This window comes from Patella vulgata, chromosome 3 (assembly GCF_932274485.2).
Source record: "Patella vulgata chromosome 3, xgPatVulg1.2, whole genome shotgun sequence".
NCBI classification, from domain to species: domain Eukaryota; kingdom Metazoa; phylum Mollusca; class Gastropoda; family Patellidae; genus Patella; species Patella vulgata.
Window position 1 is genome coordinate 63,683,664 of NC_065881.2, and position 16,486 is coordinate 63,700,149.

The 16,486-nt window shown below is 35.8% G+C and overlaps 1 protein-coding gene across 4 annotated transcripts in view; it reads left to right on the forward strand.

Annotated features, from left to right (window-relative positions):
* LOC126816621 (glycine receptor subunit alpha-2) overlaps window positions 1-16,486 on the forward strand; it is a 65,248-nt gene that overhangs the window by 44,515 nt on the left and 4,247 nt on the right. For 3 of the 4 annotated variants that reach the window (XM_050543318.2, XM_050543320.2, XM_050543319.2), the window contains exons 3-5: window positions 9,322-9,395; window positions 10,691-10,758; window positions 14,000-14,229. In XM_050543318.2, the coding sequence (XP_050399275.1) occupies window positions 9,322-9,395; window positions 10,691-10,758; window positions 14,000-14,229 (372 nt within the window). Of the gene's footprint in view, window positions 1-2,639; window positions 3,110-9,321; window positions 9,396-10,690; window positions 10,759-13,999; window positions 14,230-16,486 lie in introns of those variants that run through there. The other variant, XM_050543317.2, reaches the window with a different exon arrangement.

A 16,486-nucleotide genomic window follows, 5' to 3' on the forward strand; every position in this document is an offset into this window, starting at 1 on the left:
TTATGCGAGTTCAATATTTCACTAGTATAAATAATGTACGATTGGCACTCCGCACGTGCTTTTACAGTGAAATACGTTATGCGAGTTCAATATTTCACTAGTATAAATAATGTACGATTGGCAAGTTGCCCATACGATTATTGAAATAATGGTACGCCAACATCGCAGGGCCGATATGGGCTAAACCTTTGTCTTATAGGTGAAATCAATTAGGATAGATTTAACATTGATGTCAGTGTGTAACACAAATATTACCCTAATACCCTCGGTCGATATGTGGAATAACCCATGGCCTCAGTTAGGATAATATTTATCTTTCAATTCATCATATCTGTAAAACATGTGATAACACTTGTTTGAGCAGGTGGTGTAAATGCGCTTAACTAATTTAACCAATTTATAAAAGTTATAAATAGTCATCTATCATCAGATGAACGAGTGCACATATAAATCATTAATACATATTTTATGTATTGAAACTGGTTGAGCGGTTGGATAATTGAAGTGGGTACAGAAGATAAGAGTGAAATCATGGCGCTGAAGTCAATTATATGATCAGGTTACAAAGCCCTGCAATATTTATTACTACGACATAAATGTTTTAATCGTTTGATATCAGTTGATATTATAGCCAATTGTCAATATGCTATAGTCTAAGTTTGTATAAGGAACCACTTTTCAAATATGAATAGAACAATTCCCAGTAGTTTAAAATATTGATGTTGAACGAAAACGTAAAACTATTAAAATGCATAGGAGCTATTGTATACCAATTTATGTTGTGACAATATATGTGTGTACCTATAACTTTGTTTCCTGCACACTTTACTAGTCATGCATGCTTAATTATAACTTTGTAAGGTTTCTTTCACACTGATCCGCAGTGAATATTTGCTTGGCCGCGACAATCACTGATAAGGATGACATTGATGCGGCTTAATGAGCTAGAAATATTAACTTTTTTCCTGCGACAAATTAAATTCTAAAACATTTTTTTGTATATATTGGAAAAATAAATAAAGGCGTTTGACGTATTTGTAGTTAAAAATTATTTCCGATTTAGTGTAAATGGGTATTAAAATGACTAAAATGCAGCATTCTCTCCGAAGCAGTTATGTCTTATGTAAACAATGCACGCGCCATTCAGCCAATGATTCACACCGCGTGCTGTGACAGCACGTGTTAAGGCAGTCATCTATGACAGAGATATTCTACGAGACTCGTAATTCTCTGTGAAACAGATTGGGTTTCTTTATGCAATCAGAGTTTCCTTTTGATGCCTTTCCAAGTATGCTCTTTGTTCATCTAAACACCAGTCATTCCATCTAAAACTTTAACATATTATGTCATCTTCAGAAAGTATTCCATATTACAGAATACAATATAATTGTGTAATTATTGAGATGGAAATCCGAAATCCCTCGAATACATAACGGCATCACGCGTGAAAATCCCTTCGCAGTTGAAAAAATGCAAAGAAGAGATCCATATTGCGCACAAACCAATAGAAAATAAATATTTATGCAGGCTCGTAGCTACCCCAAAAATGTTTGTGTGTGTGTTGATCCCCCCCCCCCCCCCCAAAAAAAAAAAATAAATGTTGGAAAATAGGATTTGCAGTTGCACCTGAGGAGAGGAACTATGAAAATGACGGAAAATTTCAATTCTGAGGCTGAATTTGAGATATTGGCGTATTATATGATATTTTGATATGTACATTATAAAAATTTGAAGGAAGGAATACGACTTCAGCGTACCTATAATAATTTATGAGAAAAACGAAAAGTTCGGAATCGGGTTAGAGTGCGACTTGTTTGAATTTTGAAGATTATCACGCCAGGTGCGGCCTCAATTAATCGCCTCCCCATCGTGAATTTGACCTGGAAAATTTTGTACAATCTCCAGAGGCTTTCTTATGGTAGATTTCTTTGGGCGTCGGTATGCGGTCGTGGGTGCCCAGCCAACCTCACTCGGCATTATGCATTATGTGCGGCCCGAAAAATCATATTGTCATTATAAGGCACCCCACCAACCTTGTCATTATGGGCGCCCCTCCGAGATAAGGCACCACACAGATCACGCCGTTTTGGGCGCGCCATCAATCAAGTTGTGGTGTTAATCGTGTGATTCATTATGGTGACATGATCGGCGACATTGGTTGGGGGGTTTATGGGGCGCCAATACCGATATGGGCATGGAAAGGACGCCCATTGGGGGAGCCGATTTTTTCCAAATGGAGGGGGGGGGGCTGCCTCCCTTGCCCCCCCCCCCCCTGCTAGCTACGGGCCTGAATATTTATGATGTTAGTCTCAGAATCGACCAGGTTGACTACAATACACGATGTTTAAGTGGAATATGGTGATTATTTATTGGCATTCTTCAGGGGCACAATTATAACGGTTGTTTATGCCGTGTCAGCTTTAGGGGAATAATTATTGATGACAAGCGTTAATAATTGTTTAGAAGTATGGAACGCAAAACTATACAAATATTTGAGCTCTTATGCTCGATCAATTCTTATAATAGTAACATGAGTGTTGAGCAGTGTAACCCTTAAGTGCAAGTATACGCCACTTATTGAGAGAAGCGTCACAAAATAAGGAAAATTCATCTCATCTAACTACATGCTGAGTTGATCAAGCCATAATATGGACGTTATAACCGAATCACCGTTTGCTTCATGATGATACTGAGGTAATGATGTACTCAGAATTACAGCAGTTCACTGGTTGTAAGTGTGTCAGTGCTTCATGAACGATGTTTGTTTACTACTACACCGTAGACTTCTGTTTAAACCGCGAAACAACTTCTTATGGCATAATGCAATCATATACTAATATCTGCAGTAAAATCTAGTAATATTTTTACCTTTGTGATTTAACATGGAATGGATCGGATTTCGTAACTTAAATTGAGTGTAATGGACCTATATTGACTACAAGTGGTCTACTATGAGGTTATATATCTATGTGTTAATTTGTTTAAGTTTGGAGTTAATGTGTGGATATCATATTAGAGATAGTAAGAGAAATCTTAAAGTATTTCAATATGTGGGAAGGGGATATAAATTGAAGAGTTTTAAAAAATGGCACTCATTAAAAACTCCAAGGTAGGTGTTGGTACTAAAAGAAAAAGTATTTTTATTTCCCTGTCGTGTCAGTATCTTCTAGAATGTTAGGTTTCTTTTTGTTATATACATACTAAAGGAAAAATGTTATCTGTCGGACTAATCGGCATTAATTCTGCATTACAGTAGGTAATGTAATGTGCAGAATATGTAGTTCTGTACTTTAAATATGTTACATTTACCAGTTTTCAACCACGGACGAACTGTCCACTTCAAGCATCATGATTGCAGACAATCTCATAATAATCATATTACAAATTTCATTTTCTGATTTTTACACAACTAATCAAACTGATTTTCTAACATGCGTATATCAATTAGTCATATCATAACCCAAAAGCTAGCTTAGTCTACTTCAAAACATCGATGACCCGTATACCAATACGGATAATTTGATAGGTCCATATTATTATAAGGTTCACGTGATCTGAACACCGATTTCAATGAAAGTATTTCACCCAGATAAAATCAAAGGAAACGTTATTGACATCAGATCTTAATCAGATTGCCTGTTAGAATATGTTTATTATTCCAAATCGAGATCAGCATTTAACTGAATAATACAAGACTTGTCTTGTAAACTGAAAATTAGGAATTGCAAATTCTTCAAATGTCATAATATTCAGATTGTGTAGACACTTTTGATGAGACTTTTACTCATTTATGTAAATATTCTGTCAATGATGCAAATACCCCAGGCCGGCTGTACTAAATTAATTTAAAGAAACACGAACATTTAAATTAAATTCTTCTCCCGTCGTAAAAACAAAAAAGAAAAAAAAAATATTTTGATTTGTTGACGTGATCGGGGATCGATATAGGCAATTATATTGTATTATTGACTATTGTATATATTTATTGGGGTGTGTGCAAATTAACCCGGATTTGATGCAAAATATCAAACAAATCCGACATATAACATAATATGTTTGAAGTTTTTAAAGTTCTTAGTTGTCAAAACCCTAAGTAGATTTCTAGAGGTGGTGTAATGTGCCTTACTATACATGACAGCCTTTTCAATTAATATTCAATACTGTCTTATAAAACCCGATAAGGTCGCATTAATTTCAATAAGGTTCATGTTGGGTCAACTCGATCTCTAAGATTTAAAGCAGCCATACTCTAGAAATTTTCTTTATTTAAAGGCTCGGTCAACTTTGTAACTATCGTAATCGACGTAAATATGAATTATTCTTGTTAAACATTGTCTTTAGAGGACTAATTTTTGGACGCTCGCGACACCCAATATCCGGTTTGTCTATATAAATTGGGCATACTGAAAAAAAAAATTGAGATCAGTCTTCTGTCCAGTTCCATGATCACCCCCCCCCCCCTCACACACACACACACACACACACACACACATACCCAATACGTATTCAAATAAAGAAATCAACTTGCCACCAGATTCGATATCAAACTAACATTTAACACTGATATTGGACATAAATAGTTTTGAACTCTGCTAGCAATTTTTAAATTAATGAACATTTTTCGACCCTTGTATTTAATTTCGATGATTAAGACAAGGGCGATGTTCATGGCTAGAAATAAGTTATCTATAGTGGCATTGACTGACGAGCTGTCTTCATTAGCCCAGTGGGTGCAGAACAGTGGGCGTTATACCAAATTTCATTTCATATGGCTGCCGAGTGACGAGTCTTAAGACAATAAAGATGGTGGCACGAATAGGAAAGTAATGTGGACCAATATGCCGTTTGTTAAGACTATACTTTTTATTAATTGATTAGAAACGGAAAAGCTGTATTTGTTATCCGATCTTCATTTAAAGGCTTTTTGTGAAAGCATTAATCAATCTTTCTTTTTATGTTTTATCTGACCTCATCAGCTATAAATTATCTACTGTGGTAGATAATAAAAACATAAGACTATAGATTAATCTGGTGTTAAATGATGTCTTGTACGTATATTAGTCTGATTATATATCACTGATTAACCCTGTGAGGATATTAAGAAGTAACGTAAAAGACCAATGCTCGCTCTCTTACATAAATATTACATGGTATTATAAAATATGATGTGGTTAGGTTTCTGAGATTTCTAAGATTAAACCTCGGGATCCCCCTAGTAGACCTTTTGTTTCACATTTTATTTCTGCAAATAAAGCAAACGTTGAGAAATCACCAATCCGATTTTGTGCCCGTCGGTGGCCATTTAAATACATTATTAAATGAAATAACACATCTGATCAACCCCATTTTCTTAAATCAAAGGGTTTTGTTGGTTCAAGTTGGTATAAGTGAATAAATATAACCTACATATTACAAAATATATTACAACGCTATATAACAAATTAGTGTTTAAAGGAGCTAAATCGCTTATATTTTTGACCTAGAATATGACACAAATGGGTCTCAGGAGATTATTTCCACAGTTATTATAAATAAATAAAACACCATTTATCATTTTAAATTAAGATAACTTAAAGATACATTATGTAAGATTTAGATAAAGAGCTGTAATAATAGCTCCAAAATAGATAATGTAAAATGAAAATATTGAAAATTTCATTTAAATTACTTCATTCTGAGCCAAGTTATCACTGTAGTTTTGACAAAATGTGTGCATTGTGATAACCAGGTCACTAGTATATTCAAGACTTAGCCTTGCTTTCCCTTTTTTAAATTAAATTTTTAAATGGCGAACCGTTCTAATCTAGTTAAAATCTCAAGTATCCGATACCATCGAGAGTTGAATATGGTCTGGTTTTGTTAATAAATGTCTAATTAATACTTTATATAACATTTCAGGTCTAAAGAAAGACATGCAATAGGTAGATTTAGTTCTTGCATAATGTATGTTTAACTGTTCGTTTTATTAAGATAACTTTCAGATGTAAAGAAACTTTATAAAACTACGATTTTGAAACAACTCTTATATTGTTAGTATCACAATTTGAAGCTTTATGGCAGATGCTAATAATTAAAGGGGAATTATGTAAGATTTGGATAAAGAACTGACCGTTCCTGCTATAATAGTTCAAGAATAGATAATGCAAAATGAATATATTGAAAATTGAATTCAAATTACTTTAGTTTTGGCGAAGGTATCAATGGTTCTTGTTTTCATAAGATGTGTGCATTGATCTTACCAAGCGTACTGGTCCGTCGAGTCTTAGCCTCGCCTCTGCATTTTAAATCAAATCACTAAATAGTAAAGGGCCGAACCGTTCTAATCTACTTAAAATCGGAGCCATCCGACGGCATCGAGAGTTGATTATGGTCTTGTCATGTTAATAAATGTCTAATTAATAATTTATATAATATTTAAGGCCCAAAGAAAGACCTACAATGGGCAAATTTAGCTCTTACATAATACCTGTTTAAATGAAGAGTATTATATTGAAGCAGGTAAAATTCTGGAAGAAAAGACCTTGAAGGTAACCAACACCGTATCACCACATTAAGGTTATTTTACATCTTTACTAACACGTAAACTGGAAATAACCAGAAATCATTGGTTGTTAATACACATCCCAAGTTCATGATCAATTACAGATACAACTTATTGATATCTTTGAGGCCGAATGCTATCTACGTTTTGTATAGGTGTATTTTCCACGATACTAAATAAAATGTTGACATCAATATCAAAGTTCTTTTATCGGTATATCACTCACAGGAATATTAATAACACCAACAAACATAGAGGAAATATAAAACATATGTCAACGACAACTTTAATACTTGCCAGAAAAAACCCCATTCCCATCGTGTCTACATATCGTCTTTTATTGCAATAAAGTCTTTGTAGATAGGTATAAGCCCGGATACTGGTGCCATACCTGAACAGACTCCTTTGTTATTTGAGCTAAATGTTAGGCAATCTGTGGATGCGATGTTTAAAATTCGCTTCTATTTTATCAAAATGTGCGAATGACGCTCAATAATGAACTTTAACATGGTGGGGCCTTTATAATGTGAAAGCTTCCGGTTTAAAGACAGTTGGTGGTTTATAAGATAATACAATAACAATGCTATGTCAATTCATTACTTTTTCTGGTATATGTTACGATTTAAAGGAAACTCAATGTGGTTATATCTGTACTGACATACACGAGAGTACTTTATTGATTAGCTTTTATTTTATCGAATAACTTGGAGAAAAACTAAGACTCAACCCTTGTCACCCACAGTCGTTGTATATAGACCCCTGGCAGATACTGGATCACAACACCCGTCTCTCTCAAATGTGGTTGTATCCTTTCTGAAAACGTGAATAATCTATAACGTTTCCGAGTCTGTCGCTGCTATGACTCTTCTGGAGGCGTTTATTATGAAGCAATTAGAGAAACCTTGTCACTTTATAACTGCGTCTCTAGGGATTACATCTCAGTGTAGAAGAGACATATAGTGTTGACAGAATGGTCCATAGGGAATCCTCTAAAACATGCTAAGTCAATATATATTCAATATACTTCATCACCTAGCTGCCTTGAAATGATATATCAGTCTGTTATTACTCATACTGATGAATGAATAAATAGTTCTAAAAGTCCCTTGAGAAAATAAATCTCCGTTAACCGACAGAATAGGAATCACCTGAAAATTCTAGTGAGTAGGTCAAGTCCCGTGTCCTTCTCTATGTGAAATGAAATGGAATGGGGTTTAACGTCCCGCCGTTCTGCTGTGAACTGGGCTAATGAAGACGGGCATACGCCATACAGTGTGCTATGAGGAAAATTTTGCCCGGGAAGTAGCGCTATGGTCTACTCTTATATCGACTTCCAACTGCCAAGGGATCTTTTACGTCTATGTCAATGTGTACACGGAACCTCGGTTTTTCGTCTCAAACGAACGACTAGACAGCTGTCCTTGTCAGGCCCTACGTCCTGCATCACTGAGGGAACCACGCCGGAAAATCTGGTTGAACGTTCTCGGCCAATTCAGGGATCGAACACCCGACCCCCCAGGCTGGCGAGCCAGCGCCTTACCCACTTAGCCACTGTGGCTCCCCTTCTGTATGTTAACGCATGGTTTTATAGAATGATATTTCAAGAAGCGGCTACCGTGTATAATCAAGTCGGATGATGGCCGAAGAGCAAATCAAATTAAACCATTTTATCACTGCTGTTCTGTTTCGTGACAAATGTCTATAATATGTTCAAATTATTTTATATTATTTAGCTTCCATTAACGCGAAACAATGGTTTGAACACTTTGGACAGTAGCACATTTAATGCCATTAAGTTATGAATAATGTAGAGTTTATTATATTGTTGGAAATAAAAGTAAGAGAGAATGCTAGCAATCGTTTCTCTGGAGATGTTTGTATCATTGGTACAGCACACAAATGTGATCATATAGTTGGTTATATATCATATCGTCGCTCTTCTGGCGAACCGACGAATCTATATATTTAAGTATTGAGAATTATGTGTTTGAAATTTAGCGTTCTGTTGTTATATCTGTGGACAATAAATAATGACATTCATTTGTGATTTAATATATCATACATATACATCAGGACACCGAACGCTATTTACATAAATGTTATTATTTGATGGCTACAGAGATAACAACAGAACGCAAATTTCAAACGCATAATTCTCAATACTTAAATATATCAGATTCCTAGGTTCGCCAGAAACGACCTGATATTATGTTTTGCTATCGTATTGCTGTAACATTTTAGTGATTTTTGTGCCCCGCATTTCTAAGAAAGCAGTGGGTTATCAAAATGGGTTCACCCGTCCTTCCTTTAATGGTACACAATAACTCTGTAACTGTTCAATGAGTGCGATGAAGGGCAGTTTTTGGTCAGGCTAAGAAGCTACCGTCAATCTGTTCGCGACACATTATATCTGGAAGCCCAAAACTCTACTTCTAATTTAGGTAAAATGTTCAAACTTGGTGTAGATGTTGGTTAGATGAATGTGCTGAGGTCGATTATGAGAATTTCCTGCATAGGCTAAACATGCAAGTGGATTGCTCTCAAAAGCTTTAGAACGATAAATGGGCAAGTAATTAATGAGTGTGATCTATTTACTTGGGGGTTGAGGCGAGGGAAATCAGCGTCACCGTTGACTTGTTGACTTATATGGACCGCCTGGGCTTTGTGTGGTTAACTAACGTTTAATGTTGAACGATTTACATCTATATATATATACCAGTAAGTCGTTAAAATATTAAATTATATTTCCTACACTCACTGATCCGTATTCTTTTTTCCAGACAAGCCATCATCAATGCCATATTACACAATAATAAAACCTACGACCCACGCATTCCACCAGACTTTGAAAATGGTAAGTGCTACTATTTAGTAGGTATTCTAAGTACAATTATGTCTGAAGAATGGACTAAACAGTTTTAAGAATCTGTTTTTGTCGTCAATACTGATCATTCAATATGTTAAAAGTTGAACCGTAGCCGATATATGGGTTAATCACCATGTACATGAAAGCATATGGAGTAGATCATAATAGGGATTAAAAGAAAACTTTTTACTACTGCTTGACTATATATACTTGGTGATTCCTCCCCACACCATAACAGCCCCACGCCCGAATCTGTCATGCTGTCTTACGTTAACGTTAGCATGACGCTCATTTACACGCCTCCAACCGCGGGCAGGTCTATCGGTGAAATCCAGAGTAAATCTGGACTCATCTGAGAACATTACACGCCCCCGTCGACGATTACCCCAATTTCTACGCTGCCTACACCATTGACGCCTGTTTGCCATGTACTGGCAAGTTAATGGAAGCACAACACGCGGTCGTCGCGCATGCAAATGAGCTGCATGTAGCCGATTTCTAATCGTTTGGGGTGTAACTCGAATTCCTGTAACTTGGTACAAGTTTACAGAAAGCTGATTGGCCGTATGTCCTCGATTTCGCAGGACCTGTGTACAAATGTATCGATCCTGGGCTTGTGTAATGGCTCTAGGACGACCTGAAAGAGGTCTATCATCAACATTGTGTGTTTGTTGGTACCGGTTCCACAGTCTGTAAAATATCCAATTTAATTACATTGGAAGGTGTATAATGATCAAATAAAGTCACGTTAGCAATAAAAATGGCGGGAAATGTTAGAACTAGTGAGTATTGTGAGATGATAGCAGACGAAATGTCTTGAACGCGTGAAAACAACATGGCGTGTAAGAAACATTCTATATACTGTAATATATAGTCAAGCAGTAGTAAGAAGTTTTATTTTAATCCCTTCAAGTGCCCGTGACTTTGGTATACTAAACGATCCTTACGTTATGTTTCAGGACGTCATACATGCCATCCGACAGATTTGTTTGTGTGTAGTTTGGCCGGCTTCAGTTAATGCGTCTTTTATCTGGATGAATTCCACTACCAGACATATTTCCAGCTTGCCAAAATGTATTACTTGTGAATTTTCTTTCATTAGACGGAGCAAAATCAAAAGAACTAAATTGTCCTACACTTACCATCTTCAAGCACATTAAAAGTTGTCTAGAAAACGATAGCTCTCTCTATACAGCTATGGACACCGCCGTTTGATTACTAACCTCTTCAAATTTATCTAGTATTTTAACGAGCTCGCTTGCTCTCTGTTTTTCATTTAATAGATTATCCTACCAAAGTTACTGTACAGATTTATGTTCTTAGTTTTGATTCCGTCAACGAAGCTGCTATGGTACGTTTTTTTGTGATGTTTTAATAACTGTATGAAGAGCATGCCTAATTAAAGTTGAATCGTGAAATTCTTATGATATGCAAATGACCACAAGCCGATAATATACAATGTCTCTAGTGACAATACATTAATAATCGACAGAATAAAATGTTCCTACTTGTTTTAGATACAGGTAATTTACATTTAAAAGTGCATTATTTAAGATTTAGGTAAAGAGCTGACAGTTCTCGCTATAATAGTTTAAAAATGGATAATGAAAAATGAATATAATATTGAAAATTACAGTCAAATTACTTAATTCTGAGCGAACTGGTATGGCTGTTTGGAGAATATCGTAGTTTCGATTGTCATTGCTACCATTGTTACGATAGTAAACAATTTCTTGATTATGCATTTTTAAATTAAATTATTAAACGACAATCTTGTTTCAATCATTAATTTGTAAATGGCGAGTATCCGATATTCTAGAGAGTTGATTATGTTCTTTTATGCTAATAAATAATTTATAAAACATTTGAGGTCATAAGAAAACCCGGCAATGAGCAGATTTAGCTCTTACATAATGCAACATTTGATTTTAACTTTAAAAAGAAGTAATGATTTGCTTAAATTAATGTGTTGATATGCTACGAATAGTTGACACCTGCCTTTAAAATGTTGGTCCCCAAGCGCTATGCATCGTGCTGTTCTCGGGTGCGACACTCTTCGAAAAACGAATTACGCTCTGCCAATTCATGTACGCTCGACATGAAACTCGGCATGCTTGTTCCTTGGACAATTACGCATCGAATGGAGAACTTCGATTTCAGATGGTTACGCGATGACGCCATAATCGGTTTCTGGTCCATTGTACGCTTCAACTTGTTTCGTGAGCGAATTACATCTACCCGGTGTTTACCTTTTGAAGCGACTCTTATTTTCAGATGCCTTTTCAATATTGATATTGCTTCATCTACGAGTGAGAAACGCCCGAATTAAATAGTTCATTGCCATAGCTCTTTAGGAACCAGTATGTTAACTTAAATATTTTTCAACGAACACACGAGTAAATCAATTGCCTTACTAAGTTAAAGGTTCTTGATCTTTGAGTAATCGTATTTCATCAAGTGTCTGGTTCTTATTACACTGTCAATAATGCAAGTAATTAAGTTAACCACACGGTTACCTACGCGAAATTACATCTATTACCGCTGGTACCAACGTGTAAAGAAAAGTTTTATATTTAATTATCTTAGTAGATTGAGAGTAATTTGATTGGATAGTCCTTTAGTTTAAATTTATTGACATTTTCCATTTCTCCTGTTTTTGTGCGTCAAAATATCAAAGCATTGCATGACGTAACGTTTAATTATCCCGGAATCATGCTAAAGGTTAAATTTCTATACAAATGGCAACTGAGAAAAATGCAATTACGAAATTGTTCGATGTGTGAATTGTGTATTTTCAGTTCAATAATTAAATATCACTGATCAAGATATCAGCATTGTTGGAAATTGTACTCCTACTCAGAAATTAGCGATAAAAGTCGAATGTTTTCGTTGTTAGACGATGTGTTTCTGAACACGCATCAAGTGTGTTAATAGATATCTACATTTTCACAAAGATGTAATAAAGCGTCGGCCGTTAGGTTGCTATATCTGTTTTCTGTGGTTTTCCCTTTGCTGAGGAACGTAACAGCATGCCAACGATATATTAAAGTATTAATTTCCCATCTGAAAATGGCTTTTGAATGGACATAACACCTAATTTCTCTTATTATAAAGCTATGTTTCTCTTTCAGACATTATAAATTGCAAATAATACTCCATAGCTTTATAATTTTATCAGAAAAAGACCAGTAGACGTTTATGCCAGGGTGTGCATAAAACAAAGACTGAATGAGGAAGCGTATCTAATATCACGTCTACCTAGAAAAACAAAACAATAATGTCTCTTTCAAAAGATATGGTCGAATTTTGTGACAATGGACATAATAAATACATCATGCAAGAGCTAAATCTGCCTATTGCAGGTCTTTCTTTAGGAGGCCTAAAATGTTATCTAAATTATTAATTAGACATTAATTAACTTATCCAGACCATAATCTAACTAGCCTGCGATATTTTCTGGATTAGGACCTCATTTGCTGCTTAACTTTCATTCATGATTTAATCATGAAATGGATAATCGAGACTGTTTTTTTTTATCGTACAGACTTTAGGCCGAAAATTCAATCGCTAAAATCTCGGTCCAGAGTGGATCAATTTGACTAAAATTTTCAGCAAATTCCCTTTACATTATCTTGTTTTTAACTATTATAGTGAGAACTGCCAGCTCTTTATCTAATCTCCCATAATGTTTCTTTAAACACCACTTTTGGAAATATTCCTATAAATGTACATCCAATCTAGTAGGTTTTCTCCGGGTCTTCCTGTTTCCTCCCACTACAGAAGTCCCCTATATGGATCAAAATCGAACCACAATATCTCAGCCCCGAAATTATCTAGTTTATGTCGAGTGGACGTTAGATCTCCCCCCCTCTCTCTCTCTCTCTCTCTCTCTCATACGTAAAAAAGTCACTGACATTATCAATAAAACACCACCTAAATATCTGGTAAACAAGTCTAGGGAAAGGTGGAACAATGCTCATCATTCCGTGAACAAAGCATCTCAATTATATGAAAATAATGAAATCAGACATCGGCCGTTCGTCTGCTTCTAATATCCAGCGTACTAAATTGGAGACTGGAATCATTAAACATATATTAAGTGTGTTGGAATCCAGACATTTAAATTTAGTTTTCGATTGATTTGGTCGTTTTGAAGTTTTTAGATAGGACCGAGTTTAAAAATTAACAAATATCTGTTGGTTATACACTAAGAACCATGCGCTTTGTCCATAAACATTGTCTAGGATTTCGCATCAGCTGCAATTAACTTTATAAAAAGTAGCGTTTGGTGATTCATCTGATGGATACACGGAATAACAAATTTAATTTGTCTTTAGCGTAGAATAAAGGTAATTCCCCCAAGGCTCCAAATAAACAAGACCTATTGCCGTTTTGTTTTGATTACATGTTTACTGTCAATCTAAAATTGCTATCGTTTTTATGCTTTAAAAGTGATAATTAAGATTTGTCTTTAGGAATATGTTCAGTTTTAGCTCTTTTATATCCAGGAGATTATACTGACATCGTTCAGGTCATCATGATTCGAGTTATCATTGTTCTTACTGTATATACATTGTTCTGTTTTATTACAGGAATATTCCATGAGTATTTTCCTTCGGACAAACTGGACAGATTCCCGATTATCGTGGTCGGATAATTCCAAATTGTTAAAACGTTTGGAAATAGATACCAAGTTGATGCCAGATGTGTGGATGCCTGATATATATTTTATTAATGAAAAGTTTGCTAATATTCATGATGTAACGGTACCAAACCGTCTGTTACATATATACAGAAACGGTTCAATACAGTCCAGTATAAGGTAGAAGGGGTTTAAAAAATTTATTATAGTCAATTATTGGAAATCGATAATTAATCTGCACAATTAGCATTTTAGGAATCGCATAGCTGACAAATGTTTGCATTCAATGACAGTAGAGTAAAGGAACACAAACTAGCACGCCACACATTTTGTAAGCATAAGGAACCTTTCATTATCAAGTGCATTTTACTAAAGAAATTCCTAGGCTGAAGAAGAAGAGCCAAAAACTGGATATTTTTTTATTATTTAATTTGTTTACTCACTGTTTATTCTTGGATGTGTCAGATTCTTCATCCTGGTTCTAATTAATCTCGGTTGCCTAGATCATTCAAGGAGCTGCTGGAGTTTTTTGTTTGTACATACTAGAAGACAAGACATTATAAGAGCCAAACACAGTACTTTGAATGTATGATATGGTGGAAAACTTTCAAATGTGGATACAAGTATCAAAATTGGCACACTTACTCTTTGGGGACTGCTCTTTAGAAAAAGCACATATTAGCCATTCAAAAAATCCCAGATAGTAATCATTTTCAAGATGGTCGCCGTTCGCACAACTAAGTATAATATTTTTGCCATGAAATCACACCAAATGATTCTGGGCTATTAAATTTATTGCTCCTTAACATATGTTTTAAGATTCATCAAAATCGGAACATTGTGACCTCTAGACTATTACAGATGAATGTGAACCGACGTTCGGTCGTCCAGGCTAAAAAATATGGGCGTTTTTCTCAATCGGTCTAGTTATAGTAGGTACAATTTGATGCAAGCAAAGTCGAAAATGGCGCCCATCTTGCAAAATGGCGACCATTTTGGAAATTCAGGTGTCTAACTTCATTTTCTTAATAAATGATCCTGAACGGACACCTATACAGATTTTAGTGCTTATATCCAGATTTGAACGATTGTTACAGATCAGGGGCGTAGTGACCCATGATTTTGCATGAGGAACCACATACCGTCCGGGTCCCCATTTATATGTGTGTGCGGGAGGGGGAAGGGGGTCCCTCTCAGGTAATATTTAGCTGTGTGGAACATGTTAGTTCGATTTGTAGCACGGTATATGTTCGACACTGGTTAAGCATTATGATTATAATGCTGAAAACCGCACTGAAACCGCGTGATTTGTTTTGCCATTTGCGAGGGGCACAAAAACTCAAGGGGCGTAAAAACTCAAAACCATGACGCAATTAAAGCGCGTCATTTCAACCTAGCTGAAAAGTGTACCAATTTTCTCCTATATGGTATCAATGAATGTATATCTGGTATCATCAGAATGTAAGTCTGCCGGGTTTCTGGTGGTGGGTGTGGTATTCCACGTCCAAAATGCCACGCCCCCCCCCCAACAAGGCTAGATTAGCTCAAAAGTGTACCACATGAAAATTGTAAAGCAGTGTACCATTCATGATTCCTGACGTGGTACTGAACAACTCCAAGGTTGTTTTAGGTGGTACAGACTTCAGCTAATCTAGCCTAGTTATGGTCTGGAAATTAGATAACTCTTGTCAGGGATACTCCACCACTACAAATGTCTGGCAATTACATAGCTCTGTCAGGGGTACCCCACCACTAGAAATGCCTGTCAGAGTGTTTTTGTAACACCTGAAGATGTACGGTACACTGCAGTAAGATTTTCGTGTTGTACACTTTTGAGCTAATCTAGCCTAGTTGGGGGGGGGGGGGTATTTTGGGCGTGGAATACCACACCCACCACCAGAAACCCTGCAGACTTACATTCTGATGATACCAGATATACATGCATTGATACCATATAGGAGAAAATTGGCACACTTTTCAGCTAGGTTACCCCCCTGGGCTCCCGCTCTATAGCTACAGATATAACTGCCTCTCTATTAAGCATAACTTAATTGGTGTGAACCGAAAATAATACTCGACTGGTTAAAACCATGTTTTGGGTTGTGTTGATAGTGTCACTAGTATATAGGTTGTCAGGCAAAGAAACACTCGAACACCAACAGCCAAGTCGTCCAAGCAGTGTATGAGCTAAATAACTCATAAAACTTTCAGTTTATGATTAAAGCCGACGATCGTCATTTGAGTGAATTTGAATTCCTTACAAACCGGTCGAGGGAAATATTAAAGTAGCTAAGTCTCTAACTCAATATCATTCAAAATCTTCGACATTGAAAACGCGAATTATTTGTCAATTTAAATCAACATTGATGCTATGATCTTACTGGGTAAAGATGGACTTCTGATATCCAATATTTAAGACAAAATAAACATTTTACGA